This window comes from Marmota monax, unplaced genomic scaffold (genome assembly GCF_021218885.2).
Source record: "Marmota monax isolate L192 unplaced genomic scaffold, Marmota_monax_Labrador192_F-V1.1 WCK01_AAM20220418_F8-fsc00154, whole genome shotgun sequence".
Classification (NCBI taxonomy): Eukaryota; Metazoa; Chordata; class Mammalia; order Rodentia; family Sciuridae; genus Marmota; species Marmota monax.
In genome coordinates, this window is record NW_026691933.1 from 2,516,788 (window position 1) to 2,543,590 (window position 26,803).

Below are 26,803 nucleotides of genomic sequence, written 5' to 3' on the forward strand. Positions count from 1 at the left end.
TCAACCCTTATACCAATTATTTGTCTTGCCTTACTGTGCTAGCCAAGACAAGAACTTCAACCGAAGCAGTGACAGGAGACATCCTAGTCTGGTTATGGATTTTAAAAGGAATGTTTGAATACTTCATTATTAAGAACAATGTTGACTGAAGATTTTCACTGGGCATCCTTTTATCAACTTAAGGAAATAAAATTCCACTACTGCATTTTATGAATGTTTTTTTTTTTCCCCCGAGACTACTGGAATTGTATTTTGCCTCTTCATCTATTATTTTTGCCAATTGTGTTGATGATATTTCTGGTGTTAAGCAGACATTACAACCCTGGAATAAAAACTACCTTACATAAGCTTTATAAAATATGTGAGTTGACACTCATTATTCATGTTTTCAAATTCACTTGTCCATTAAAAGGAGCCAGATTTCCTTGGAGAAATACTGATTCTATGACAGGGGCATGAAGCATACAAAGTGAGCTTACAGAATCTTGTAATTATAGAAAGAGAGTGTTAAGAAGAATTTTTTTTAAAAAAAAAAGTAAACACAATGATGGGAATCTGTCAGAGAGACTGACTCAAGAAGCCAATAAAAATGCTCATAATAGTCAAAGTTGGAATCATTTCCGTTAAAAAATAAATAAAATGGTATTTGTTCATAACCCAAAGTATAAAACAAACATCAATGCATTCATGAATGTATAAATAAGCAAGGGAACAAATAAAGTCATGGGGAAGAAGAGAAATGTACCATGAAAGAATTCAAAAGAACTTATGTAGCTATTACCCTCGAGAAGGTAGGATCACTCTCCACTCCTATGTGTGGGCTACACATGGTGAGTTGGTTTCAAAGAGTACAAGATAGAAAACGGTGGAAAAGTAACTATATAGTAGGGAAATTCAACAAAACCTACCTCACCCACCAGACCAACATTCGTGTTAACAATGAAATGTCATGATGACAGTGTATACTCTGGATATGATGTGACTAAAAAGGGTATTTTAACATGTGAACTACTTTGCTGAAATACAAACCAAATCATGAGAAAAACATCTGATAAATGCCAGTGAGACAAATGCCAAAAACAAAACAAAACAAAACAAAAAACCCTAACCATTATTCTTAAAACTATCAAGGTCATCCAAAACAAAGAAAATCTGAGAAATTGTTGAAAACTAAAGAAGCTTAAGGAGACACAAAAATAAATGTTACATACATCATTGATTGAGACCCTGAAACAACAACAACAAAAAAAGGACATTAGAATGATGGAAATCTGGTGAAATATGTAGTTTATTAACACAACATATCACATTGGCTCATTAATCATGACAAACGTACTAGTGTACTAATGTAAGATCTTAATAGGGGAAACAGGATATGGGGTACATGGGAATGTTTTATATAACCTGAAGTTTTTTTCTGTAATGAGTTTATTTTTAAAAAGTGAGTAGGGGATATTCTTTTATTTATTTATTTTTTGGAGACCAGTTTGTATAACAGTACTTTAAATGGAAAAATATCAGCATTCCCATTGCTGACCTCGGTTAATATTAACTTTGGGAATACTAGATAAGGTTAAAGATAGTAAAGGTTACATTGTTCAGTAATGATGCTAGAAAATTAATTATCAGTTTGGTAAAAAAAAAAAAAAATCTTTCCGATCCTTACATCATGCCAAGCATTACTACCTAGAATTTGTGAAGATTTACATAGAAAAAAACCCCAAAATTATAAACATAAAAGATATAAAAATATAATATAAAATATAAAAAATATAATATAAAAGATAGTGAGAATGAATGAATTGATACGCTTGGGGTGGTGTTTTAATCAGCTTTTTCATTGATGTGACCAAAATGTCTGTCAAGAACAAGGAGAGGAGGAAAAGTTTGTTTGGTTTACAGTTTAGAGTTCTTGGTCCATAGATGGCAATTCCATTGCTCCAGCCAGGCAGAACATTATGGTGGGAGGGTGTGGTGGAGGAAATCAGCTCAAGATTTGGCATCAGGAAGACAAGGGAAAACTTGCTCACCAGGGACAAAAAGTAAACCCCAAAGGTATACCCTCAGGAACCCACTTCTTCCAGCCACACCCTACATGCCTACACCCAGTTAATCTCTATCAGGGGATTAATGCACTGATTAGTGCATTTTTCCTCTACACTTTCTTGAATTGCACACACACACATGAGTTTGGGGGGGACAACTCATATCCAAACATAACAGGTGAAATGAATATTTTTTTATCCATAAAAAAGTTAAGATGACATGGAAGTTTAAAGACAGAACAGAACTTGTAGTACACTGAGCCCGTGGAATGGACCACAAAATGGAATAATCTCACAGAAGGAAGATGAAGGATCTTAGAGAGTTAATGCAAAATAACCAAAGTATGAAAAATACTGGTGAGAGTTATTTCTTGAAAGTGAGAATGAAGGAAAAAAAATAAATAAAGCATTCAATATGCTGAAAGTATCCTAAAATTAATATCTGAGATAGTCGAACAGAATCACAAACAGAACTGATAAAAAGTAGCAATGTATCCAAGGTAATATCATTAACCACCAGTGGAGATATACACTGAATCCAGACCTGCCTCACCCCAAGCTCTGGTTTTAATTCCACATATGTGTTCAACTAGCCACTAAAAACAATCCTTTCTACATGCAATGTGTAATCCAGGGTGGTATCCCAGATCAGAAAAGGGGACATAGGTGGTGTAGGGCATGATGTAAAGTGGGGCATGTTGCATCAGAAAAGAGGAAACTTAACTTGCTGGCTGCTACCCGCTTCCCAGTCCTGGGGCCACGTGTGGCTAAGAGAGCACCTAGCGATTAGCCAGAAGGCATTGCCATGGGTTGTGATGAAGAATCGGCCCACCTCTAGGATAGGCTCAGAACCCTTCTGCCCCCACAGACATTACTGCCTGTAGGATGGGTGTAGATGTAAATTCTCTGCACCCTGCTGACCTTTATCCTGATTGGCTCCTGTACATTATATTAGCTGTGTATGTTTTCTCATTAAACGAGATCCTGCTTTGACAGTTCTCCCTGGCACTTCTGCTTGTCCTCCAGGGGGGGAGGACTGAGTGCAGGCAGCCAGTCGACCTTTACCTTTCATGGCCTGTCCTGGTCAGAGCGTGCTCCCCCAATCTTTCCCACAGGTCAGGAGGGAATGGGGGGCTAAAAACCCTGACAAGGTAGGAAAACTGGTGAAACTCTAATAGAGATTTTGTTTAATAATAATATACCAATATTCATCACCATGTTGACATTTATCCCACAGTTATGTATGGTGTTAATGTTAAGGCAAACAATAGGCAAGTTCACAATGCTCTGTAAATCTAAAATTATTCTAAATAAAGAAATTATTAAAACATTAATTTCTCAAAATGGTGCCTTGGAACAGTCTGAAAACATATAAGTGATGAGATCTATTACATAAAAGCAAATTTTAAAAAGAGCACATTTTGCATTAAGGACTTTGATTATAACAAATTTATTGATGACTTCTAAAAATAAATATCTGCCTCAATTCATTCATATGGCTTTTTAAGTAAACCTTTTACATATTTTTTCCCATCCCATTTTTTCTTTCATGTGGAAAAACAGAAAATGGGGAACAGTGGTTTTTGAAAGCATAAGGTGATCTGGTTGAGGCAAACTCTCCACTTCTGCTAAAGATGAAACAGAAGTTCCACAGAAAAATTTCTAGCAGCAAGAATTAAATTTAAAGGATTTTAACAGAACTGCCTTGTTTTAGGAGCTCTCAGATACTTAAAGAACGAAGACTTTAGAAATCAAGAATTGCAGGAGCAGAAAAGCTGAAACATAAAATTAAATTACAAAACTCAAATGATTGTCTATATAAGGAAAAAAAGAAAAATGAGAGAGGAGTAGAAAATAAAAGTAATGAAAGTTAGAGATGATGGTGTCTCAAAAGAACTGAGGTATAATTAATGATGGAATGGGAAATGACAGGGACATGAATGGCATTGATCCATAACATGTCACTGCCTTGTCCCTAGTTTCCCAATGATTCCTTTCACAGAAAGCATGCACCAGTGATTCAGGGGGACCTGAGGGGCTGACTCCTCTGCTCCCATCTCTTCTGACTTTCTCCTCCAATTTCCCCTCTCTTGGAATCCCTTGCAGCCAACCTTGCCCACACAGTTCCCTGGGCTCTGGCCCACCTTTGTATTAACTAAGCTGCCTGCCTGGATATCCTGCCCTCCTCCAGATATCCCTGGGGGAAAACTCCACTTCCTCTTCAAGATTTGCTCAAATATTAACTTTTCAGTGATTCATCACTATGCATATTCTACTTAAAATGGTAAGCCCCTAGACCCCCAGATCTCCCATTTTGCTGTTTTATTTTCTCATACCTCCTTCCACCAGCTAACATTTTAATCATATTGGATATCTGTTTACCCAACCACTGCACTATAATAACCAGATTTTTGCCTGTTTTAATCACTACTGTTTTTGATAGTACCAGGCATATAGTAGCTGCTCAATAATTATTTTTCCAATATATCAGTATAAAATTGTCATTTTCAGTAACATCATTAAAATACAGTAAGAGAACATGGGTAACTTGTAACTTCTACAAAGTCAGCTGCTTTCTATCTGTATATAGATTTTCTGGTTTTGCTTTTGTTTTCACACTGAACCATTACTTCTATCGTGTTTTAAAAGAAGGTTTTGTTTTTGTACAAGAGTAGACATTTATCCATCTGCAATCATTTCAAATCAGGCACATTCAACATCAGAGTCAGAAAGAGTGAAACTTCATTGTTCCAAGGTCTTTGCTTTTCTGAGCTTCAATAATATTTAGTTATTACCATAAAAAAAAAGCTGCGCATCATAAAACCTTTACATGGGCAAATGTTTGGCAGCATGATCCACTGAGCTAAGGGAATCATAAAATTTCAACCTCCTCATTTTCAAGATGAGAAAACCGAGACCTAGGAAAGGCACCTCCTCAATTCAATTCAAGCATAGCTGATGAAGTGGTAAGCAGGAGCTCATCCCAGAGGACTAAAGTATTAACAGATCGGCCTTGCCTATCAACATTTCTAAATGCAGACAGAACTCTAGATTGGAAATGTTCAGTTCACCATTCAGCTAGATCTTTATTTTTTCCAACTTATTTTTCCATTTCATTGCTCAACGATGTTTTGAGTAGCTGCTTCAAATTGCCTGAACATTCAAGATTCTTTTTGCATTATGATCAATAGCAAAACAAGCAATGTAATCACCTTCCCTAAGATTTGGGCAAGTTCTCAGGCCACTATACCTTACAGAATCCACTTAGCATTCAGCCTCTCACTCCAATCTTGGGAGAAGTGAGAGGACAGTATATTTCACAAACTTCTTACTCTTTCAGTGGATGCATTATCAATTTACCCCTACAAATCAAATGGAAACAGCCTTTCAGGGGCTGAAAATGTGTCCGTTCTCTTTAAAAAAAAAAAAAAAAAAAATCTTCAGCTGAAAAATTACACACATACCACTGCTTTGTCATAAGTGGGGAAAAATAAGTTTGGTGTCATATTTTCTTCTCAGAGGTAGCAATAGCAGTTAATCTACACACATGCATTCCCTGGGTACTGGAGACAGTCGTCTCGGATATTATAGTGTCACCTGGGCAAATACTTTGGCAAAGACAGTCTATAAAATGAAGTTGCTAGGGACCAAAACAACCACATTGATTTTTAGTACAATTCAAACCACAAGGAAACATCCCTTTTCTAAATGGCACAAGCTGAAAACGACAGGGAGAAATGTATTGCAAATAGTGGAGAGAAGGAATAGAATAAAAGACAATTACATTAGCAAGCATCTTGGTGCTTTTTTCAGTTATTTGTTTAAGGTCAGAGAACTAAGAGGGTTGAATTATGTTAAACATCCTTATCTGAAAATCTAAGATTACTCATTTATGGACCTTGTGCTCACAGCTGGAAGCCTGGGCAGCCAGTGGAGCTTTTCGAAATAAAGCATTACAAGCCTTTGAATATTTGAACATTTTTTTCAAAGCCCAAGTAGTTTTCCTGTCAATTAATCTCTTTTTCTCTGCAAATGATAGAGCAGCCTAAACTGCACTATAAATGTATAATTTACCAAAGAGTCATTAAGTTTGCTGCAACAAATATTTTGCTTAGTATCTTTAAAAGGACAAAATGACCTTGAAGCCAGAGACCTCTGAACAAGAGGTTCAGACCAGTCAGGACTCACCATGGCCCCCTGGCTTGTTCTCTGGGCAACTTCTCGCTGTAGTCGGGCCACAGCCAACTTCTCCCTGGAGAAACAAAAGTACAAAATGAGTTGACCATTCCCAGGGTAGAGGCGATTCCAGAGTGGCTGTGAAGCATTCCTTGGAGATCCCCAGAGGAACTCCCTCCTTCCTGTCCCTTACATCCTCCATGATACTTTCTATAAATATTTAAAGCAATTGGCCATTAGTGCTTTACTTTCATTCAGTGTTATGAGAGAGAGATTTTTTTTTTTGCCTTAGATTTGTAATAACCATATTAAGGTTGAATACTGAATAAAAGCTCTGCTTTAAGTTAATTAGCATATATCCTTTATACATACATTTCCCAAGGCTGAAATTCTTCAATTGTTCTTCCTGTGTCAACTTTGCTTATATGTTTTTAATCATCTTTGTTTTGTTATTCTACACCAATATCACATTTTAAAAAGCAAAGAAAACATAACTTTACAGTGTTCTTAAAATAATAATAGGAAACCATCTGTTACAGAGGCTTGCTATGTAACACTCTCTATGTTGGGCATTTTACCTGATCTCATATGAGCCTGACAACTAACCTACATTCCATTAGCCCCGTTTTATAAAAGAGTGAACTGAGGGTAACAGAGGCTGTGTAAAAAAACCTGAAGCCCTATCTGTCATGTAGTAGTTTTAGGATAAAGGTTTAGATTTCCTTACTTAAAAGCCTAAATAAATCATTCTTCAGGGTCTAGGAAACATGAAAAATGTAGACTTAAAAATCAAGTAATTTTAATATTCTCAGTTTAACAGTGGGGTTCATTTTATATTCCTTATAATTGAAATTCTGAGTTTAGATACCTGAACTGGGGAGGGGGGGTTCTTCTTAAATAGTGGTTAACATAGAGGCGGCTTCTTCTGGAAATCCCCAAATCTTAGTTTTATCAAGGATTTCTCCTGAAATCCTTTGAACACTGTCAATATGTGAAACTATTTGAGTGACATTTCATCCCTTAATCTGCCCTCTGCACAGGATCAGTTCCATGCAAAACACAGAGGAGGCTGCTGGAGTCCCAGAGGGGTGAAAGGATTTCTTCTGTCCTAATTGCCTTGGTTTTTGAAACACCTCCGACTGCCAAAAGAGCATGTGCCTTAGTTGTGTTAAGGCCAAGCAAGCTTCCAGTAGGAACTTGACCAAAGGAAACAAGAAACTGGAGATGTTCCCGAGTTACAAGTTTGGGATCCTGGGGCAAGACCTGTGGGTTCCTTGTCCCCGTGAGAAAGGGCAATAAACTAGACAAGAAAAGAATAAAGAAATGAAAGTCATAGTCCCCTTCTGGTTACAAACAAAGTAGAGTCCATGTGTGTTCTGACTCAAGTCCTGATGAGTAGTTTAAAGGACAAATACAAGGAGCAGAAGTTGGAAGGGATGCATACGCCTAATGTTTAATTTGATATGAAAATTAAACTCACGCATTCATCTCCTCTTTCCCAGGAAATCATTAAAAATGCAATAGAAGAATAGTAATGATAAAACATTTTGTAAGTATTTTAAGAGAATACACCCATGGTGAATGACACAGCAAGTCTACTTTGGAATGCAAACCCAGCAGAAATGCAAATACATGTTCACTCAAAGCCACAGACTAGAATGCTCATAGAAACACTGCTTGTAACAGCCTTAACCTGAGAATGCATACACCCATTGACATCAGAGTAGATAAATAAATTAGCACAGTCATACAAGGGAATAGTATAAAGCACTGAGAAGGAATAATCTACTGCTAATCAAAATACATGGAGTTATCACAAACATGAGCAAGTGCCTAAAAGCATATGTATTCTGCTTCTGAAAATATACACAGAATTTCTATCCCATCTGATAAGACAAGAAAAAAGACATGAATATCAAAATGTAAGAGGTAAAACTGCTCTATGCACACATGACAATTTCCTATATAAAATATTTAAGTGATTTTTAAAACAATTATACAACTGATATGTGAATTTAGTAAAGTCACAGAATTATTTTTAAAAACTATATTTTTTCTATCATAGCACCAATCAATTGGAAAATAAAATTTTAGGAGCATCAATTTATAATATTGTGAAAAACAAAATACCTAGAAAATACACTTACCAACACTTGCCAGACTGCCATATTGTAAACTACAGAACACTGTTAAGAACACTGAAAAGAGACCAATAAATAGAAATAGATACCACATACATGAAGTAGAGGGCTTAATATGACTACAGTGTCAAAATGTGCACCACCCACATCTATACATTCTTTTACTCTGCCAAAGCAAATAAAGAGTAAGATATGACTATAGGAAAAAAGGAATCCCACACAGAAGAGGAGAAAAAGGAATCCACTTTTATTGTCTTTGTTGTTGTTGTATTTAAAAAGAAGTCTCTACGCAGGAATTCAGAGAATCACCCAACCTGACTTCAGCGAGAGGATGGAAAGCTCAGAAGAATGACTCCATGAAAAGAAGCAAAGATGGATCCAAAAAAAAAAAAAAAAAATACCTAGGTGCTTGTAAACATTGAGAAGAGTTTGAGTTTTATTTTATTTACTTATTTATTTACTTACTTATTTCCTCTGTGTTTTGCATGGAACTGATCCTGTGCAGAGGGCAGACTGAGGGATGAAATATCACTCAAATAGTTTCACATATTGACAGTGTTCAAAAGATTTCAGGAGAAATCCTTGATAAATAAGTTGTGCTGGGGGTTGAACCTGGTCCTTGTATATGCAAAACATGCTACACAAGTAGTCTACCCCTGAGCCAAGTCCCTAGTCCCAAGAGTTTGAGTTTTAATGCAGAATTGGTTAAGAATCAGATATTAAAACACAGAAACCTAGGCCAACTCAGGTAGTAGCAAATATGTATTTTAGGAAAAATTAGTGTTACTCGAGATTTGCAATGCTAGAATTAAGACATATCCATAAGTGGCATTTACATTACTTGATGTTTATAATGCAGTAAATCAACTAATCTTCTAATGAAAAAATTGTAGAGAAGGGGAAATGTGGAAAGACAAGAGGCATTGGAACACTAAATCCTGACCTTTCATGATAGGAAGACAATATAACTTTCTAAAACAATCGATATAGAAATAGGAGGGCAATAAATATACACAAAAATAAGAAAAGCATAAGTACACAGTTAAGTGCACTTAAAAATTAAGAAATCTAAACATAGTGAACATGTCCATGTTCCTGTCGGTTGTGGTGAAGTTAATATCACAAAATAACAACCTGTGACTGGCTAAATGATACATTAGTCACAGAATCTAATACCAGCCTACCTGGTATTAGATTCTATGACTACTTTGCACTTACATGGCATAATTCCCAGGTCCATGCCCACACACAATGATTCCCACCTTCCAGTGGAGTGGAACAAAAGCCTTTTAAAATAAAGTCTGAAGTTACAAAAAGCATACCTTTCATAGGCCACCAGGTAAGTAGTCAAGTAAGCCTCAACAAAGTAAATTCCTACATAAGACCCTGAATAAGGAACATGTAGAGCAGTATTCCAATACCTGTGTCAAAACCTTTTGTTCATATGGATTATATCGTTTGATATGAACCACACAAAAGTGAAAACTGATAATTCTCTAAAATATTAATTACAAAAAATAAACAAGCCCATACTAATATAAACAAACAGCTTTACAGTGGGGAAAAAAACCCCCAAAAAACTATATTCCAAAGCAAAATAAATTTCCCAAGAATAACACTGCTTTAGAATTTTTTAAGTAGCTTCTTTAGAAAGCCCCACACATGCAAGAAGGTGAATGAAAAAGGCAATATCACTTTAGAGTTACTATAAAAATAGTTTGACCTTGTAGATCCATTCAAAGGGTCTTGGGGACACTCAGGGTCCCAGGACCCACACTTTGAGAACATCAACTAAAAGACAGATACATAATCAGGAATGGAGGAATGTTCTGGAAAATTGCCTTAAGTCATCATTCTTGATTGCTGAATCCTCAGAGGGTGCTTTAATATACATGCTAATAGCGTGTTAATTTTTCACAAGAGTGGTTTAACATAAAAGAGACACTTCTAGGAACAGACCAAGAGTCTATCTTATCACCATCATCCTACTAAATGAGAGTCTTAATTCTGTATAAAGGTTAGGAACATCACTCTTTTATGTCCAAAAGAGGTGGCCTTCATAACAACTATTAGAGGTTGTCACACTGTACAGACATTTATGTAATCTTATTAAATTCAATTTGAAGGAAAACTTCAATGGTTTCAACAATCACATAGCATTTTAAAAGGACAGTAGTAATATATCATGAAATTTTGTGGACTGCCCATATATTATATTTTCAGGCATTCAGTGAAGAGTGAATAAACTACCTACCATGACAGGGCCATCTCTAAACGGATGCACATTAGCCATGTGATTTGGTGAAATAGTAAATTATGTAGAAACTAGAAGCACCAACTTCAGTTTTAACTTAAGCACACAGAGACACAGGCTGAGAGAAACAGGGGAAGTTTCAGAGTAACCTGGACCACAGGAAAACAACCCTAACCCCAACCCTGCTCCCCAGCCCTCCTCATCAAAAAGTGAGAAAATGGTTCCAGTGTAGACAATTCAGAGATACCGCAACTCAGAGTAGCTAGGTGTTGAAGGGGAAGAATTTGCAAGAAGAGTAAATGCAAATGTCTCTTTAGGACTATGCTCTAAACTTGTTTTAAATCACTTATGCAGAAATACAACATACAATGTCATGGAGTAGGGACCTTCATGGTTCCAATAGTTCAAGGTCCTTATGGGGTAAGTAGGCACAGCAAGGGAAGCTCAGTCTCCCACAGCAAGAACACTCCAACTCTGCTATTTTATGAATACAGCTTCTGAATGACATTCCCTTTAAAAATAGGGTTTTAGAGAGAAAAAACAATATAAAGGATTCTTTAAGGTTCAATAATTTTTATATTCTAGATATTTCAGGTCCTTAGTCTTCCAAGTGTGCATTTCATATCGGGTTTTAGTAGTATTTCCATTTCATTTCTATATGAAAAAAGTTGTTATTCTTTTAAAATTAAGAAAGTGATAAGCTGCCAAATAGGAGAAAGCATCAATAATAAAATACTCAGGATTTCTAGAGGTTAACACGTCTGGGATCAAATTATCAACTTAAACTATCAAAAATAAATGGCTTTGTCTTTTTTTTTTTTATGGTAATCTCATCCGCCTTTGGGTTTAGTCCCTGGCAAACCCTATCTTCAAACCTCCATGGTCCCAATATGTGTGAAACCAATTGGGACTAGCATCTTTTTCATGCAAATTGAAAGTTCTTACAAACAGCTTTGTGTAAAAATATAAAGAATACTTGACTTGCAAGCTACCCAAAGCAAATTAAATACACTCACATAAACCAAGGCCCTTGTGCCAGTTCATCTGCTGGGAACAACTGTGCATTACTGTTTTGTGTCTGTGGCAAAGCCAGTAGCTCATTAGGAAGTGGGTATTGACTTTGTGATTACAAAACAAATGCCCAGGGATATTTTATCAAAAGCTGTGGATCCTTATTTACAGAATATGGATAAAGAAGAATATAATAAATATATATGCAATAAAAGAGGCCACAACATTTACTTCCTTCAGTTAAAGGCAAAAAGATTTTTTTTTTCTTTCTGAGAAAAATGAAACAGAGTCCTTCTTCTCATCTAATTTATACCCAAATGGAGAATCAGTCTCAGTTTTATCAACTGGCTTCTAATTCCTTCACTATAACTCTAGACTTTCTCAACTAAAGATATAACAATTGTTTTGTGACATGAAACATAGATATCAGAATACCACGGACACATCTGCAAGAATCCAAGAGGATGTTGGCATACTTTCAAATCCAGAAAATACCTGCAAGACATGCATGGTTGGAAAATATTCCCCAAGGACAAGGTCTCACAAGGGGGAATATATTCATCTTGCGATGTGTGGAGACCGTAGACTGCAGCGTGCTACAGAGCCATCTGTTGCATGAGAGTAAAAGGCCAGCCTGTCTAGAGACAGATCAAAGTTCTCTGGTCACTCTACATGCAGCCTAGGATCCCCAGTCATGCTAAATGGAGACAGCGGAGCTGCCATGCACCCTGCTCTCCCCAGGCAGACGGTACCCCTGTGGGAATGCCCTGCAGAGCAGTTAGGGCACCTGGTGGAAATGTGAAGAACTCTATTCATGTTAAGTCTCATCGCCCCAAACTGCTCTACAGGATGCCAAATGCAAGGTGATAATCTGAAGAGACAACTGTACCTCCCAGAAAACAAGCAATTAATGTGTTATGAACTCTGTGTTTCTATTAACGTGCCAGGTCAGGTAATGGGTATGAACTCTGCTTGAATTTTCTAGAAAAACAGAGTGTAACACCTAAGTGTGTTCACATATGTATAAAAAAAAAGAATGAATCTTGCAAATTTAAAGTGAGTTTCCTTCACTGTGGTAAAGATATTGTAGTATTAAGGAATCCTATAAAATACTCTCCCTTCCCCCTAAAAATCTAAGCTCATGTTAGTTTTAGTTCAAGTTCCTATTTTCAAAATTTAAAATTTAGTAATATCTGTGTCATCTAATATGCACATCTATGTCTATTTTAATTTACTTAGAATATTTCAGCAAATGAAAGTATACAATCCAATCATAATGAATATTCTAATCCATTCAGAAAACACTAGTGTGCATTTATTCTAAGCCTGATGGAGGCTCAAGAAGCATATGACAGCTGCCAATTCAGAGAGGTCAAGCCCTATAGACAGCATGTAGGAGATGTTATAAGCACATAGACACAGGTCCTTCATACTCACAGTTGCATTTAAAAATAAATGTTAAGTGACCATTTTTACCAAAAGATTGAAATTAAAGTTCCTTTAATAGAAAGATATATTTTTATAGAACGATATCTTCAGCTATTTCTAAAAGTTTTTGTTTTCAAGTTCATACTTTTCAGCAACAAATAATATAAAACTGGTCTGTTCTCATAAATATTTTCATTATAAAGATCTCTATTACAGGGGCTGGGGATGTGGCTCAAGTGGTAGCGCGCTCGCCTGGCATGCGTGCGGCCCGGGTTCGATCCTCAGCACCACATACAAAACAAAGATATTGTATCCGCCGATAACTATTACATATTTTATGTTATTCTCTAATTTCTTAGGTCTTTTGAATACAATGTTGTTGAGTTCATGTTCAACTCCAAATGTGCCACAGCATTTTATTCCAGGTCACTTCTTTGATAGACATTCACCCAACTTTTCCAAATATAAAGAGAATAATAAGAGTTGCAATGTTAGGCACTAGGCTAAATAAGTTACATGAAATATTCTTGAGGCCAGAATTATAAACTTCATAATATTCAACAATGCTTCTCAAACTTTTTGGATTCAGTACCACTTTTATGCTCTGCAAAAAAATCACTGAAGATCCCAAAGAACTTTTGTTCTTAAAATAAGTATTATGTATCAGCCTTTCTATATTCACAATTCAAACTGAAGCTCCAAAAGTATGTATTAATTTACTTCACATAACAATAGCAATTCTATTACAGGTTAACACACACATATAATTATGAAATAGGACTACAGATTTCTAAACAAACTACAGTAAAATGGGTGGCACTGTTTTATACTTTCACAAACATCTGGCTAACAAAAATGAGACATCTGGATTCTCTCACATATGCTTCTATAGTCAATATGCTCCCATGTCACATGTGAGATAGCCACTGTATGCTTTTGAGAGAATGAGAGTTCAAAAGGCAAATAACATCTTAGTATTCTTATAAAAATAATTTTGACATTATAGATCTACTGAAAGGTCATAGGTCTCCAGGAGGCCTCCAAGCCACAGTTTGAATATTATTAATGTGTAAAACTACCTCTTTTTACTTAGCATTATATTATCCAACACTTTCTATTTACCTGCAAATGCCATGATTTTATTCTCTTTTATGCTGAGTAATATTCATTATGTATATATACCACAGTTTCTTTATCTATTCATCTATTGAAGGGCATCTAGGTTGGTTCCATAATTTAACTATTGTGTACAAACAGAGAAATGAAAAATTGAGCTCCATCTGTGTACTATGAATTGAAATGCATTTTGCTGTCATTTATAACAAATTAGAATAAATAATTAATATTAATAAAAATAAATATCTGTCTTCCATGGGGAAAATGAAGCTGCACATGTAGACTGGAAAACATGCCTATCAATCCATTGCTGAAAAGTTAAAATATCACCACTATTTTTTTTTCCAAATTTGTAGAATGGCATGAGTACATATTCATTTATTTATTTATTAATTTTTGGTGGTGCTGGGGATTGAACCCAGGGCCTTATGCATGCTAGGCAAGCACTGTACTAGTTGAGCTATATCCCCAGCCCAATGAATATACATTTAATTCAAATCCTATTTGTTAGAACTTGGACCTCTGTATCTACCATGCTATACTAGCACTGCCTATACTGCTAGGGACATAATCACAAATAACTGAAGAAATGACTGGGATCTTCAAGGATGTAACATGTTTGGGGCCAATTTAATGTGAACTGATGAGAAAAACACTAATATAATTTTTGAATAAGGCACTGAACTCCAATAATAATAGTCTTCACAGAGAAACATACAAATAAAACTCAGAAGCAAGATTTTTTTTATTAAGATCCCTTCCTATTTTTTTCCCATGAAGATACCACCAAATGCCTAGAAGGGAATTAGATAGATTGCTCCCATTTATGCCTTGGGGCAGAGAGTCATACACTAACATCCTGGAGAAAAGTTTCAATTAATCATCAGCCTTTCCCATTTCTAGTGCGCCCCAAGAAAGAGAACCTGGTGGCGATCTGGTACGTGTGTGGGAAGAACAGGTTCACTCCCTGGAGGAGGCCCAGGATCATTCTCTTCACACACACAAGCATCCTGGGGAGTCATCCGCTGCAGGGACCATGACAATGCCGAGGGCCAGGTGCACCTGTCGTGTAGGCAGATGGGGAGACCGGTGGCAGCAGTCCCTGAGTCATGGCTAAATTAATTAGCCTTTCCAAAGAACATCATTTAATTATTCATCCTCTCAGATACTCAGTGCAAGAGCAGATTTTATATAAACTTTGAGAGCCACAGAGTAATGAAAGAAACTTCTTCCAATCCTTAATTGCCCCCACAACTTTAAATCACCAAAAATCACTCTTTTCATTTCATGCTTCCAGGGAGTCTATTAGCATACCTAATGCATAAAATCAGTAAGTTGAGAGTGCATTCTATTTTTTTTTTGATCTTTGCACAGTTTTGTGCATAAACAACTAAAAAAAAAAGTCATTCTGCAGGAAACTCAGAACAGTTGTCACACACATCCTACTGACTTTGGGGGAGAATGGTTGTTCAATCACATTGTGTTAGTTTGGTTAAGGAATGCTCCTCCCCACTCCCCACTCCCCACCCCACCCCCCAAAAAAATCAAGAGACTTTTTTAAAAATTTGGTGTGTTAGAATACAACAGTAATTATAAAAGCAAAAGCAAACAGAAGCTCTGTTTAGCTGCCTGCTTTTCAGGGGAAAAAAAAAAAAAACTTGCTAAATCTTTACCCCATATATGTATTCTCAAAATTGTTCCTCTACGCTCAAGAAGAATGCCTCAAATGACACCCACATGCTCATTTATTGATTCATTCATACAATTATTCAGACAACTCACTATGCTGCAGTTGACTGCTTACCTGTTTTTCTCCCCTACCAGGCCCATAAAGGCTGAGGACTTTAAGATCTTTGTGTGTCTTGAGCATGAACACATCCTCAGTAAATGAAAGACCAGGCTTCAGAGTAAAAACAGTCTCACAAACTTAAGGGAAGATTACAAGCTGCCTTCGTGCTTATTTGATATCAGAAGTTAGTCCCATGACCCAGAGCTTAATAAAATGTGCTAGTTAAGACCACAAAAGTCAGCTGTGAACCCTGCTACTACACTTATAAATGAAGCATTTTGTATATTTTAGACATTCCATGTACTCCTGGTAGTCAATTAAAAACATCAATAAAGAAATGAGAAATGAACTTGTCTTGAGTTTTCTTTTTCTTTTTTTACACTTACAACTGTTAGCTTTCACTAGAATAATAGTGCTGTCATCCCTATATTTTTAATAAAGTCAAAAGAATCTGGATTTAACATAATACTGAACTAAAGCAACTCACTTTCTCCTCCACCTCTCTTTGGAACAAAATGAAATACCAAAGCTGTCCTACCTAACATGTCTCTAAAATCCATATAAGAGAAAAAACTCCCCTAACTTCAGTTGTTAGCCTAAATTTTTGCAGTAACTTCTAAAGCAGAAAGTTAGTTCGAAGACTTCAAAAGAGGTTTCTTGGAGATATATACTTTTATGAGTCATTGAATAACATTTAATTTCTCAATCTTAATTTTCACTCTTGAAAAAGCTAGGTTTTTGTTTCCACAATTCAAAGAAATGTGGAATTCCCTAATTTTTATGTATCCTCTATATTTCTTCTTTTATTCTTACAACTTTGACAAAAAGATATTTAGGTCTGTATTAAGGCTGGCAATTAAGAAAAACATTATCAACAAAATCCGGTTCTATAATGTTCAATTTCCTTCCATCAGTTTTGGTAACATGCAAAACTGATGGGCTATATGTAGCTTAATATGAAAAGGAAATTCTTACAGAAAAGAAAGCACACACTAACCATGTCCTAACATGTGAAAATAGCCCTTATGTGACAACTAATTTACTTTTCCATGGCTCTCAATTATCAATGGCCCTGAAATCTCATTCTGTCTCTATTTGGTTGAAGGTCCCAAGACAGTGTCTTTGGAGAGACTCAAGCCATCTGTCTAGACTCAGAAAAAGGAGGAGAATGAGTCTCAAAAGAAAAAAGTCGAAAGATACATTGAAGGAAGCCCTGGTGGGAAAACATCTCAGTTTTTAAACTAAAACTTCTGTACTTTGTACAATGATCCAAAAACCCCAGAGTGAATTCTAGGCAACAAAACAGCAACTTTTATGACAGGTTATAAATGCCAACAATTCATTCTACAAACTTTATGCCACCTACTGTGTTGGAGGCACTTTGCTTGGCTCTGTGGAAGACACCTGGGTAGGTAAGGCTCAATTGTACACCAGGGAGAATTCTATCCCAGAATACACATAATAATACATCGGTCTATACTCAAGTGTTATGGGCTTAAGTGTACCTCCCCCTCAAATTAAGTGTTGAAGTCCTAACCTGTAGTATCTCATACTGTGACCTTATTTGGAGATAGAGAATCTTTCCTAATGTGATCAAGTTAAATGAGGTTACTAGAGTAGGTTCTAATCCTATATGACTGGAGTTCTTATAAAAAGGGAAAACTTAAAAGATAGACACAAAGGTGGAACCTCATGAAAGGATAAAAACAGAGATTAGAGTGATGCTTCTAGCTAATGAACAGCAGAGATCAACAGCAACACACCAGTGGCAAGGCAGGAGGCATAGGACAGTCTCAAAGCCCTCAGAAGGACTAATCTGGCTGAAACCATGATTGTGGTCTTCTGACCTCTGGAACTGCGAGACAATAAATTGTTGTTTAAACTAACCTGGTTTGGGTACTTTGTTATGGTAGCCCTAGCAAATAGATATATTCAGATATATTTTATCATGAAATCTATCAACTATGTATGTCTATATATAACCCATCTATATAGAGGCTGAACATCCATAGTCCAAATAACCCATAACCTAAAACATTGTGAGCACCATGATACAGTTCAGATTATAGACTCTCAATCATTAGTCTATGCACATACTCCAAAATCTGGAAAATTCCAGTATCTGAAATAGTTCTTGGACCAAGTGCATTTTAGATTAGGGAATTTTGCTTGTCCTCATATATGCATCCATATAACTTGGGACAATAGAAGTGAGTCCCCCCAAAAAATGCATTATATGTGCAGCAAAGGAAGTGTTAAATTCTGTCCACAAAATCAAGGAAGTCTTTATAGACAAACTGGCCAAAAGGGAACTTCACAACAATAGGGATCATGAACTAATTACTACAAAGATCTTTTTTGCTTGTTTTATCTAAGGAACTTACTTCTTTTAAATGCCATTTCTCAAGAGAATGAAAGATAACTATATAAAATGATTAAAATGACACACTTCACAGCTAAACCTCCACAAATACACATGATGTTGGACAGGGATAATTTTAGTACTTTCATTATCATACTCTTCCTACTAAGTCTACCATGATGTCCAGCATAAGATATGATGTTACCATAAGCTTATTGAAAGAACACTCAATTTGTTTTCTGGAGTAGCTAAGATTTACAAATGCATATACACATTCTCTGGGTGCCATACTACAGGGGTATATGTTGGTCACTTGTGGGCAGTGAGGAGTTAGGTGACCTGTGACCTTGGAACTGGACTATACAGAGAGGGTTCCCATGCAAGGTCCTCATCAACTCAGGTCTCTACCAACTGAGCCATTTAACCCTCAGGAACACACTAAATTTACTGATATTTATAAACCAATCAACTTAATAGCCTTGTCTAAAGTATTTATAGTAATTTCTGATAGTTGGTCATCTGCCACTTGATTTTTATTAGTCTATAACTTATCCCAACCAAGCTCATTTTCATTTCAAAATAATTTTCACCATTAACCTTATGTACTGGTTATATTCTTCTTTTCTAATTTTTCTATATGGACTGTGTGAGTTGGGTTTCTCCTGGTTTCAAGTACCAGAAATATGCCATGGCTAGAGTAGGAAATATGAGACATTATATTGATTGAGTTAAAATGTTTCAGAAGGAATTAAACCACCAAAATCCTAGGAAAGACAGGAACCAGGTCACCTCTGAGGACTTCTGCAACAAGAATTTTATGCCTCCTTTCTAGATGTTTCTATGATGTTCTAGGCTGAGTCCTGAGGACTGCTGTTTTCTTTTACCATCACTTCCAAATCATACATTTAGAGAGTGAGATCCTGTTTAGAGAGTGAGATCCTGTTTGACATAGTTTGAGCACAGTGCACATGTTGGATTGAACAGCTTTGGTCAAGCAGGAGTGTGGTAGACATCCTCCTACTCCTTATGCATCAGGACTCTTCTAGAGGAAGAAATAATTGTAAGAGTCCACCAGAGGGTTTTTAATTTAATTTGTATTTTCATAATTCCCTTTCTTTGGAAAAAAGTTTTTACATATTTTTTTCATTCTTACATGAACCTGTAGCAAAAATAAACATCTAAAATGTTTTAACTCAATTTTTATAATAATTTCTATTGGATTAGCTCCACTAGGAATTTCCTGTTAAAATATTTAAGTAGGATTGAGGATTTATCTTGCTTTCTTCATACCATCTTGACCCCCTCCACTGTCGTTGTGACTTACAAAGTTATACTGAGCTCATTCCTCATTCTTCCTTCCAGAACACTTAATTGGCATTTGGTCTGCATGCTGCTTTCTGTAAATGATCTTGATGCCTCCAGTGTGAGCACACTTAACTTACACTGAGCATGCTCACAAAAAGGTGATCAACCAAGAGACTCTGCACAGGTTCCTAACAGTATGTAGAGCAGTGCCAGAGGGTAGCCTCTCAGGATACATTCACATCAGAAGCTTCTCCTGCTGCTCCTGTCTTTCCCACCAGTGCAGCAAGACTATTCCAAGTACCAACAGAAGGATTTCAAAAGACACAGAAAGTTTTAAAAGACTAGATAATAAAAGAGAAAATCACACTTCCTTGTATTCCTTAAATAATGTAAATAATTGTGGCCAAATATGCATCATAATTAATTAATATCTGAGCTGATATATAACAGAGAAACAGAGAAATATACAAAAACAAAAAATAGTCAATACTGAGAATACACACACACACACACACACACACATTTTTTTTCTTTTTTGGCACCGAGGATTGAACCCAGTGGTGCTCAACCACTGACCCACATCCCCAGGCCATTTTTTATTTTGAGGCAGGGTCTCACTAAGTTGCTTAGGGTCTCTTGCTAAATTTCTGAGGCTGGCCTTGAACCTGTAATCCTCCTTCCTCAACCTCCCGAGTCACTAGGATTACAGGCATGTTCCACTATGCCTGACCAATGTCTAAAATTTTTAAAGGGCAAAAGAAACTAAGAAGAAAAACACACATAGCTTAAAATCTAAGAGATGAGAAATGAACAGATATTAGTCTATGAAATCATTTAATAATGATTTCCAAAATGCTTGGTTTAGAGGATCAGTGGTCTTTTTTTTTTTTAGTTGTTAATGGACCTTTATTTTATTCATTTATTTATGTGTGGTACTGAGAATCAAACCCAGTGCTCTGCCACTGAGCCACAGCCTCAGCCCCCAGATTTATGAGTTTTTCAGATCACAGAATATTTGCATAGACTTTACTAGTTGAGCAGCCTCAATCCAAAAATCCAAGCTCTGCTAGACTTGAAATTTTGAAAGATTTTACATTCCAGATTTCTGAATTAAAAAGGTTCACCCTCTATATATCATAACAGGCAAAATTCTGAGAGGAAAGGAAATAGTTCCCAAGATACATAACCATTGAGGACACTCTCAATGGTGAAAAAAAAAAACATATTTTAGAAAACAAGACAGCAACTGGTATGCACACATAAGCAAATGTTTTGGCAAAATAATAACAGCACAACAACCAGAAAGGAAAATTAATCCTGTCAAGACAGGTTATTATAAACTTTCTGTTTATACATAAATAAGTCTAAGCATTTATAATTATCATCTGTTTTGCTGACACCATTTGTGTGTGAGAGAGAAATAAAGAAATAAAGGTCTCTTTTGTATTTTAAAAGGACAGAGAAAAGGCAAGTAATGAGTGGATCCAAACAAAAAGCCAACAAAATCTACTTTCTAAACGATGACAGACACCCTTCTTTCCTGGAGGCAGATGATGGCTCGAAAAATCTTTGAATACAATTTGTTTACATTTAAGATAGAGAAGAATAATCAAAACAATAATGAATTCTCACACAGTGGTTATATTCCTAGTACTATAATTAGTTGGTTCATTTAATCCTTACTTCAACATTGAGGTAGGAACTATAATATCCCCATTTTACAGATAATGAACACAAGGTAGAGAGATAAGTATCATCCCCAGAGTCCCAAAGCTGGTAAAAGATGATGTCACAATTGAGACATTGGCACCCTTAGCTCCAAAGTCCTCATTCTTAACCAAAAGCTATGCTGTCAATGTGATTTCAGTTGGGGTTATTATTTTTACATTGCATATGATTGTTCAACAATACAGACAGTAAAAAAGTCTAAATGAATTCATGGGAAGCTCTCAAAACCCATTTTAATTCCATTGGGAATCAGACAATTGAAAAGGCAGAAGAGAGTTGTAGCTAACACAAATGTCTCTTAGAATCCCAGCCCTCCCCTTCCCAGCTCATTGACCTTGAGAAGGTCACTGGCCCCCTCTGAGTTAGAGTGCTCGGATGTTTACAAACACATACTGCCGCCAGGTGGGGGAAGGTTTTGCTTTCCCACCCCACTGAACCCAGGCTTGACCTGTGACTTGTATTGGTCAATGGAATATAAGTAGAAGAAACCTGGAATGTCTGAGCAGAGACTCTGAGAGCAAGGACAAGGTGCGCCATGTTTCTCATTAGCACCAGCAACATTCAAGAAGGCTGGCCTGGGCCCTGAAGAAGCCCACCCAGACATCTACTAGGTCAAGAAATACACCCTTGTTCTAGCCCACCATGATTTGAGGACTGATTTTTTTAATGTAACTGCCTCTCCACACCCATACACTGAGCCTCTATGTTTTCCCAGTTTCTAAGGATGTTGTGAGATTAAATGAGTGATTATTACAAAGCACATGTACCAGTGGCTGCCACTGACAAGCTTCACAAAAGTGCTCACCCTTATGATTATCTTCTCACATCAGTAACAGATCAGTGACCCAGGTACTCCCCTGAAAAGACTGTGAGTAGAGAAATAAACAGGCATTTGCAATACAGATCAAATCAAATGCTTTTCTAGTTTTCAAATCTTTACAACTTTGCTCTAATACTAGACTGGCTGCCCTTGGGGATCTTTGCAAATTTACCACCTCTTTGATGCTCCCTTATCAATGTGGAAAACTCCTATATATATTTTTTTATTATTATTCAGGACTTTAATATTACTGATCTCAATACTCAAAACAGTTTTTCTTCTACAAGATTTAGTCAGTTGCTTTGGCCATAAAGATCTTCCTCTGAAATTTCCTCCTTTCCTCTTAGTCTTCTGTTTTGAAATACAGTTAGATATCAGTTTCTGATCTGTGGCAAACAATTTTTGTGGGTATCTTAATAGCTATCACCACTTTGTTTTTATGGAGGAAGGATTAGATCACTTTGCTAAATCTGTTTCTTGAGTTTGGGCAGGTTTCCATTTACTAAAGCACAGATCTTTATAGTAAAGCCAATTTATGTTCCACAGACTGCCTTCAGGGTATGCTGCCTAAGACCACTATAGATATGTTGTAATAGGCAGGGATATTGAGTCCTCTGATGGGCAAGGGGAAGATAGTGTGATACTCCTTCCTAGTCATCTTAGTGAGGGCTCAAGGACATCTCTGACACCAATGCCCTCATTAGAGAAAAGAGGAAATAGAGGCACAAAGGTTGACCATCTGAGAAAAATACACGTGAGTTCAATGGTAAACTCGATTAAAGCAGGATCATCATCCTTAGGGTCAAACTAGTCCTATTTTCAGGGTTCATTTCTTTTAAAAAGAAAACATGGAAACAAGAGGAATAACCAATCAACATGTTAAGTAACCAACCCAGAAATTTGTTTCATATTTCTTAGCGTCTTACTGGGTTTTGATCTGGCACACTCACAAAAGCCAACAGGATTAATTAGGCTCCACCAAGCTTATGTCTCAAGCAGGATGCTGGGGCTGAATCAGTGTCAAAGCTTATCTAAGCTCAGATATGAAACAGAACCAGTTACTCATTCTATCTAAAAGCTTTCTTTGGTACTCACCTGATATATAAATAACTCACTAGATAATTGCTCCAAACAATAATGATTAGAATGGCTATCATATCCAATGAAGGAATGAAACAGGCAGAGTCTGTTGGAAGAAAGACAGGAAGGGAGGGAGGGAGGAAGGAAGAAAGGGGAAGGGGGAAAGATCTGGAAGAAAGATAATATAGATATCCCTGGCTGCTTCTGACTGCTATTGTTGGGAAATAAAACCAAAAGTTACTTCCATCCCTTATCACTTTAGTAACCTCTAAATTTCTTTCTGTAAAAAACTTTTTTAAAAATGTAGAAGTCATCACTAAGTCTTAAAAGAAAACAAACGGAACATGTAAACTACTAAGGGATTTGTTCCCTTTAATTTTATTCTAGCTATTTTCCCAAACCCCAAAGAAACACATTACCTAAAGCTTCCTGTGGCTTCTAGGAAAACAATTTCCCTTATAACAAAATAAGTAACAAAAAGATGATTTTTTTTTTTTTAGTGGACAATGATAAAACTGAGATTTGTAGTTTATGATCACAAAAGCCTGCTCCTTGGCCAAATTCTCAGGTCTAAAAGATACAAGAGAAAACAAAACAAAGAGAAAAGCATTCTGCAGACACCTATATATAAGAAAGCTGCAATAGTCTAAAGTTACAATAAAGAGCAGATTGTCATAGATGGGAATTCCATTACAGGAAGACACTATTTCTGCTTTGGAGAAGGGCTTGATCCATTTAAAAGGAAAATAAAAACAAAGTTGGGAACTAAAACACATTCAAAAGCCAAAAACAAAACAACTAGCAATGTCCAAGTCCAAAAGGAAAGAAAACCCAGCACAGACTCTTTGGCAAATGGAAAACGTCTTTAGCCACAACACAATAAGACTGCTGTGTGTGACACCTTGATAAATTAAAGAAACAGAAACACTGTCACAGAAAGAAAAAGAAGAAAGGAAGGAAATTCACAGTGCCCACAAAGGATGGATAGGAAAGTTTTAAGAGAATACCAGCATTGATTAAAGGCAAGCAAGAAAAACAAGATAGCTGCTCTCTAGCAAACCCTCCACTGCACATGCCTATTGTATTGTTTCCTCTGGCACCAACAGCAAGAGAGCTTCATCCTATGTCTAATAATACCATTATTTGTGAAATGGAAGAAAAACATCCTGATAAGAATATATTCAATGGAAAAAAATCTCCTATATAATCTGAGTGTACAGATGAAAAAGAAACACTTTTTCAAAGTAATAACAATTACAAAGCAACCAGTGAACAAGATAAGCACTTGCAGAAGGAGCCACACTGAATACATTCAACTGGCCAGCTTCTCTGTTATGTGAGTCCAAGAATGGATAACTGCTGCACACTGGGAAAACCTGCAGGGCTGTAAGAATTGGCCCATGCCAGTGAGGCTGGGGAAAGAAAATGTTAAAAGAATTAAGTTTACAGAAAAACAGAGGAAAGTAGGACAATAAAACTCTTTGTAATTCTTCATTCAACATTAGAGCCATTGACCTATTACATATAGGTCAATTCAAAGACAAAAGTGTGTACAGCATATGGTCCCTGCTCTCCAAGAGCTACGGCTTGTTAAACGCTACTCTGGTTCACGATCATACAAATGCTCGTGATTCATAAGCATAAAATAGTATCAACTCTATAAATGAAGTTATTTTCAAATGCTGGACAGCATCCCTATAAGCATTTTTTTTTCCTTTTTGCTGGAACACACATATATCATGTTAAAATAGAATTGAATGTTTATAAACAGACTCATAAAAAGATTCAATTTCTTGAATATGGATGTTTCCTACTTCAAATTTTTGTATACATAATATGCACACTTAGCTACGCATAAATACCAAGTTTTACATACTAAGTGCAATGTGATGAGGTATTTCAAAAACTATGCTAATAATTCGGTAGAATAGAGTACTATAACAATATGCAGCTAATATCTTTTTAAGTTGTTACCACGTGGCAGCTACTATCCTATATGCTTTTGTATGAACTGTGCCAACAAATCTTTACAAATTTCTCCTTCTGATAGATGAGGAATCAGAACATGCAACTTCACAGTCTACCCTCTAACTCATGGAACCATTCTCCTTTCAATCACATGCTACAATTGGTTGTTGGCTATTAAAAGAAGGGACACCTTTGAATAGATGCATCCATTCTAATTTTGAGGCTCTGATACAACAACAATAGCAGCAAAGCAGTTTCCCTTAGAGGAAAGCAAAAGAGGACTCAATATCAAGTTTACTTTTCAAATGCGTATTCAAAGTTTTAAAGGTTGACCCTGTGTTTTAGAAGACTAACAAATGTTGGAAAGCACAAAGCGATAAACAAACATAGTAAGCCATTCATTCTAAAGAAAACACTTAAATGAATACAGAAAAAAAATCCTTAAGGCTAAATAACAACTAAGGGCATTGATCTATGACGATGAATGGTGTTGATGTGCACTGGATACTTAGTAGATGCTTGCTTAACTGCATTACTTCACATCTGAGTCTCATTATCTCCATCTTAAATCTCAGGTGATAATCCAGTCCACTCTAACTACCCATACATTCCACACTTACAAGCTGGCCTACCTTCTCACTAAAACAAACGTCCAACCCCCAAATCAATACCCATGGTCATTCACAGTCTTTTGCAGAATTGCACAGAGGGACAGAATGCATGGTACCAGTATTTGTGTTCCCAACTGAGGTCAAACAATGGGACACTCAGCACTTCTCAGTGTTGCAGTTGTCCTTTTCATGATCCACTTAGTGTCATACTCTTTGCACTTTTGTGCTTTCTGTTGGTGACTTCCCTGGTTTAAATGCCCCTCCAAGCACAGCGCTTAAGAGCTATCCAGTGTTCCTAGGTACAAAAAGGCTGTGATGTGTCTTATAGATAAAAATATGTGTATCAGGCTAGCTTCATTCAGGTATGAACTACCGTGCTGGAGTTCAATGATAATGAGTTTATGTATAATAAGGTATCTTTAAACAGAAATACATGTAAAACTCACACAAGACTACATGTTCACCTCCTGATGAAAATATTTTGACCAGAGGCTCACAGGAACCTGTGTTCTTCCTCTAGAAGCAATGGTTCAGTATTGCTAATTCCATGTTCATGCCCTGCCAATTGTTGTTGTTGTTATTTTTAGGTTCTAAAGAAATGTAGGTTAACAACTTGGTAAAGTGACCAGTGAAAGTGGACATTTGAGGAATCTCGTCTACCTCAATGCAAAACCAGAGTTCTTAAGTGTCTGATAAGGAACACAATTAAAACTGTCAATCTCAGATCCACTATATCACATAGAGAAGGACAGGAAAAATGAAATTTAATTTCATTATATCACTTAAGTCAACATTATTAGAAGTGGGAAATATTAAGCTATCATTTACCATCAGTCAAAAGGCATCTGGATTCTAGATCAGGTTATCATTGACAGAAAGTTTTCTATCCACTCTGCCAACTAGAAAATCACAGTCTTTCATTCATAAATGCTTCCAACAAATCTAATTACAATGGCAGTTCGGACTTGA

General features: G+C 36.4%; 1 protein-coding gene across 11 annotated transcripts in view; it reads right to left on the bottom strand.

Moving 5' to 3' along the window:
- The window catches only part of Nckap5 (NCK associated protein 5), a 969,537-nt gene that overhangs the window by 522,489 nt on the left and 420,245 nt on the right, over positions 1 to 26,803 (bottom strand). For all 11 annotated transcript variants that reach the window (XM_046447215.2, XM_046446521.2, XM_058581637.1 and 8 more), the window contains one exon: positions 6,234 to 6,297. In XM_046447215.2, coding sequence (XP_046303171.1) covers positions 6,234 to 6,297 — 64 coding nt within the window. The remainder of the gene's footprint in view (positions 1 to 6,233; positions 6,298 to 26,803) is intronic.